Consider the following 5,499-nt stretch of genomic DNA (forward strand, 5'->3'; position numbering starts at 1 on the left):
GCGATGCCTGAGGAAACATTCATCATCTCTTCAGTTTGCTTCTTTTCCCCTCTTTTCTCCTGTTTTCCATTATTTTATATTTTATAGTTATATTGTTCTAAAAATAAATAAAAAAGAAACTGTAGTAGTGCAGGAAAATGAGTTTAAAAGCATGTTTGCTGGCCATAAATTGGCCCAATTGCACAATTGAAGAGATGCTCACCCTAATGTGTGTGTATGTATCCACCATCAGCTATAGTGTGAATGTAGTGACATAGCATGTTCATCCAATATTTTAAAACCCAAAAATAACATGCCAGATGCTGCTGATTCCAAAATAGGACATGGAGCAACATCTTGCAATACCCAATGGTCCAGCCATGCATTGTGAAGAGCAGATGGTCTTCATGATAGTCTCTGTAACCACGTCCCCAAATAAGAGTCCAAAACTGCCTCCAGCTGCATTGTTCCATTTCAACAGAGCCCCTTGATCCATTTTCCAGTGCTGAGACAAAAACTGAAAGAACTGGGAGATATTTTTGGTGGTGTAATGAGAAATCACCTCTCCATGGCATACTTTCACAAGGTCTAAGTCTGAAGGAAGGGCTAATTATGAATCAGGAAATATTTAGAAAGACAGGTGCCTCCCGGCTTCCATAATAGCTGAAATTCCCTTGTGTCCATTCAGAGAGCAGCAAGTGTGCTCACAACTCGAACGGCTCTGAGTGCTGTAATATTCCTCAGGAGACCTTTCCAGCCACTGAATGACTTTCAAAGCATGCAGAATAAGCTTACTATATCAAGCACTGTATAACTCAAATGTTAATATCTCATTAGGTTTTATGAGGATGGGGGACGAGGGAGAAACAGAAGAAAAAGAAACAACAATGTAGTTTTCTCAAGTGCAGTCTGTTTAGTATAAACTGAAGGTGTTTTCTGCTGTACTACATGCTGTTGGTGAAAGAAAGGAGAAAGAAAAGCAGTTGGTTGAATGTGAAAGAAAAAAAGAGTAGTATACTTCATCATAGATAGTATTTTTACATTGACCTGGAGTCTTTGATGGCAGGTTGATCCTCAGATATTAGCCAAATGAGAATGCTTCTCTCCCATGTTATGAAAAGCTTCATTAGCTCCCATGTCTCCAGCTCCCATTATTTTCAAAGGCACAAGAGCAGGGGGATCTGCTGTTTTTCTGGTCAGTTGGCAATTTTGTTCAAACAGAAGGGACATTATTTCAGAACTGAGAAGGGGATGAGAGCCACAACAAAATGAAGATAGTCACTGATTGATGCAGTCAAAACAAAGTAGCACATAAAAAAAGATTATTATACATCCTGATAAACTAAAATAGATGCTGCTGAGAAATAATAACATTTAAGTTTTGGGAAAGATCATCCTTTACCAACCTCCATCCCCTGTGGCAAAGATTCGTGTAGTTTTGTTTCTGTGTTATATTGTCGTGATTGTTGTGATTTGATTGATGTATGCCACTTGGGAATACAATAGTTGGATATAAAAATACCTAAATAGTTATCTGTAGATAAACATGTGAGACTCAATCAATTGCTTTATATATATACATTTATTTCAACAGTTGGACTCAAGGCAGTATTCAAAATATAGTAAAACCACATACAGATAAAACACATGAAATGTTTAAATTAAAATATTGAACTCTCAGTAGAAATAAAACCATATAAACATTGATTTAAAAGCATAAACCAGCACAACACTAGAACAGCACATTAGGTAAGGACTCTCATTTTATGTGGTTTTCTTTAGTAATATTTTCTGGAGATGAGTGAAGGCATCTTACACATCTCTTTAAAAAAATCCCAGATCTTCTGATTGCTACTTGATTTACACTATAACAGAAATTATAATTATTTGTTTTCTTTCTGCTGCCAAATTTTGTAATTCAGACTCATAAGTAATATCTGTTTTTCCCTGTATAAATTATCATATGTATATTATGTTAATATGATTTTACATAATTGCTTAAATGTTAAATATTAAAGCTTTGGACAATGCATTGCTTAAATGTTACTTTTTCTATCTGTTTTATATTGTATAAATATTTATTGGATCAGCATTTCCTTTCTGGCTATGCATTCTGCCATCTATTTGGAAATGGGTTGCTGTAAGTTTTTGGGGCTGTATATTGCAAAATAGATGGCCATTAGATTGTTGTAGGTTTATTGGGCTGCATGGCCATGTTCTAGAAGCATTCTCCCCTGATTTTTCACCTGCATCTGTGGCAGGCAAAACATCAGGGGAGAATGCTTCTAGAACAGTGGTTCTCAACCTGTGGGTCCCCAGATGTTTTGGCCTTCAACTCCCATAAATCCTAACAGCTGGTAAACTTGCTGGGATTTCTGGGAAATGTAGGCCAAAGCACCTGGGGACCCACAGGTTGAGAACCACTGTTCTAGAACATGGCCATACAGCCCCCAAAACCTACAACATTCCAGTGATTCCGGCCATGAAAGACGTCAACAATACATTCCTGAAGAAAAAATAGCACTCTTCAGTCTAGCATTTAATATACACCAATTTCTTCAAACACAGCCTACTGTTTCATTTCTAACTCCATGTTTTATTGGCCTGAGTTGTAGAGTTGCTGCTCACCTTTGAGACAGTTGCTGTAGTTGGGTCTTTAAGAGCTGGTGAGTGGGACAGTATGATCAGAGAATGATTAGCTCCGAACTTTAAAAAGCCTCACCTTCTACTCAGTAGTTTCTGCTGAAGAGCAGGCCAGGCTAAGAAACTATTTTTTCTGATCAGCTGGTAATTCCATCTATTCACAGGTTTTTCAGAACACAAGTTCAGTGAGATAAGCCAATTGAAGAGCTATCTAACAAATCCAGTCCTCATCATGCAATGACTTATTCAGTTCTGCTGCAGTGAGGTAGAAGGCATAGAATTACAGTTAAGTGAAAATGCATTTGATTTCCCCTAGGAAGGTTTTAGATTGAAGACCAGTGGCTCCTAGAGGGTTTGGTTGCCTTCAGAATACAGCAGTGTGGGGCCATTAGAGGCGATGCCTTAGGTGGCACATGCTGAGGGTGCACAGTTGTAGTGGCATGTTGGTGATGGGTTGTCACGCAGGCTTTCTTGTGCTACCTAAAGTAGGTGAACCCCAATTTTTGTATGTTGTCCTCTCCCCAGGACAACATACAAAAACTGAGATCCAATCCGTGGCTGTATATCAGGCATGGGCAAAATTCGGCTCTTCAGATGTTTTGGACTTCAACTCCTACAATTCCTAACAGCCTGTAAATTGGCTTGGATTTCTAGGAGTTGAAGACCAAAAAAACTTGGAGGGCTGAAGTTTGCCCATGCCTGCTGTATGTGGACTAGGAGAAGGACTTCTTGTCTCTTGCTGAATCTCTAACAAATTATTCCAGAGAGGAAAATATCTGATGTGATATGAAAGACCGCTGCCTCAAACCCTGGAAGAATCTTGCCAGTTACAATAGATAGATGACCAAGCAGTCTCTTTGGTTTCAGACCATACATTCCTAGAATCCTTCAGCCAGCATGGCCACTATTTATTCTGGCTGAGAATTCTGGTACTTCTTGTCTTCTAGCTAAGGGCTTGTGGGATCTGAAACCCAAAAGATGGGTCTCTTGTGAATATTTTCAGTGCTCTTATGCATGTCCCCAATTAACATTCACCCATAAGCTTTTGAAGGATGAGGATCTCAACAATCCAAATCAATTGGTAGGAGTGTTTGTTCTTCTTTAATTAGGGAAGGAACTGGAAAGGAGCTTGCATATCACCTCCACCTGGATTTAAAAAAATTGAAAGGCTGGGGAGAGAGGTTTTATTTTGTTGGTCTCACAGGGTTGTAATCCAAGATCACTTCTAAGATGGCTGGGGCACACTTTAACCCTGACCACAGTCCTTTGCTGTTGTGTGCAACCGAATCCTGGAGCAGAGTCTTGGCTAAAGTTGCTTTGACTCTCCTTGGCTTTCTTCTTTGTGGAGCTGCTATAGGTCTTTTGTTTGGTGGTGCATTTGTGATCTTCACCTACCAGAGCTACCGATTCTTCTTTCAGAACAAGTTCTTTCCTCTGCCAGGCTGGTTGGCAGTGGTTTCTGCCATTTTGCTGTTGCCAACTGGGACTCTGGCAATGTGTGTCCCAGTAAAGAATTCACGCCACCTCCAAGGGATTTTAATGTACTTGTTCTTGGTCATTTTTTGTTTGGGAACCTCTTCGGTGGTCATGACACAAATCTATTCAGCGAAAGTGGAGTCTCAACTAAAAAACAAGATGGACCCATTCTTTCACAAGTACAACTGGACTGCTCCAAACCATAGAGACACAGTATCTGTGGATGCCACCCATAAGAAGTTGAAATGTTGTGGAATCTCCAATTACACTGACTGGATGATGATGCTTCCAAACCATCTCCAGATAGGACATGGTTTTGCTCCAGAAAGCTGTTGCAGAGAGACTTATTTAGATTGCCGTGGGGATCTGAGCCAGCCAGAGAAACTCTTTAAGGATGGTTGTCACAAGAAATTGGAAGAAAGACTCTATTTTGTCAAGCAGTATGTGACCTGGTGTTGTGTTGTGATCATTTGTCTGGAGATTCTAGCAGCTATCAGCAATGGAATACTTATGAAGGAGCAGCCATTTCGAGACTTCCGAATTCTTGATTCTGCTGCTTTTTCATAGCCCCCATAACTAATTATTACTGTCTAATATTTTCTGTATTTCTTGAACCTACTAGTTTCTTTCCTTAAAGCTGAGCTATTAGCCTCAAAATTGTAGAGAAATCTATGGCATATTACTACTTTCTTCCCTAAAGAGTGCAAATGTTCTGTTGTTGAATAGAAATATTGTATTATTCTGCATACAGTTCCCAGGCCCTTTGATTACACGTATTTTAAAAACAAAGTAATATTCAATAAATTAATGCACATAGGAAAAAAATCTGAAATGATCAATATTTATTTTGCTCTGTCTGTAGATGTGAAGTTTAGTGGTGGAACTCACTGTCTCAGAGTGTTGTGAAAGCTCCTTCTTTAGAAGCTTTTAAACAGAGGCTGGATGTGGATGGCCATCTGTCAGGGGTACTTTGGCTTCTCCTTCATGGCAGGGGGTTGGACTAGATGACCCGCATGGTCTCTTCCAACTCTAAGATTCTATGATTCTAAGTCTTTGGCACTGTTTGGCTAGGATGTAATGCTAACAAACATTTCAGCTGCTCAGGATGTAGAACTCCAATCTTGACATTAGTTGAGGAAAGTGATGTTGACATTTTTCTCAACTTTCCTCCCACAGGTTTCCTTTTGAGGAGTACAGAATAGGCACAAATGACTTAGAAAGAAAAGCCAAGTGGAAGGATAGGTGGAGGGAAGGCATTTTGAAAAAAAGTTGTAACAAGGAGTGAGTAAAGGAAGAATGGCTAAGCAAAGAGGCAGTTTGCCAATAATGGTTGAGGACAGTGCGCTAGGAAGCAAAATTTCCTATATGTGGCAGCTGGTTTGCCTTTAAAACTTGAATGGA

The 5,499-nt window shown here is 39.5% G+C and overlaps 1 protein-coding gene across 1 annotated transcript; it reads left to right on the forward strand.

Moving 5' to 3' along the window:
* The first annotated feature begins 3,852 nt into the window (after window positions 1-3,852).
* Window positions 3,853-4,665, forward strand: LOC132766479 (tetraspanin-3-like). The gene has a single exon (XM_060760840.2). It carries the CDS (start codon window positions 3,853-3,855, stop codon window positions 4,663-4,665), a length of 813 nt encoding a protein of 270 aa, XP_060616823.2.
* The last annotated feature ends 834 nt before the right edge of the window (window positions 4,666-5,499 follow it).

Source organism: Anolis sagrei, chromosome 2 (genome assembly GCF_037176765.1).
Source record: "Anolis sagrei isolate rAnoSag1 chromosome 2, rAnoSag1.mat, whole genome shotgun sequence".
Lineage (NCBI taxonomy): Eukaryota > Metazoa > Chordata > Lepidosauria > Squamata > Dactyloidae > Anolis > Anolis sagrei.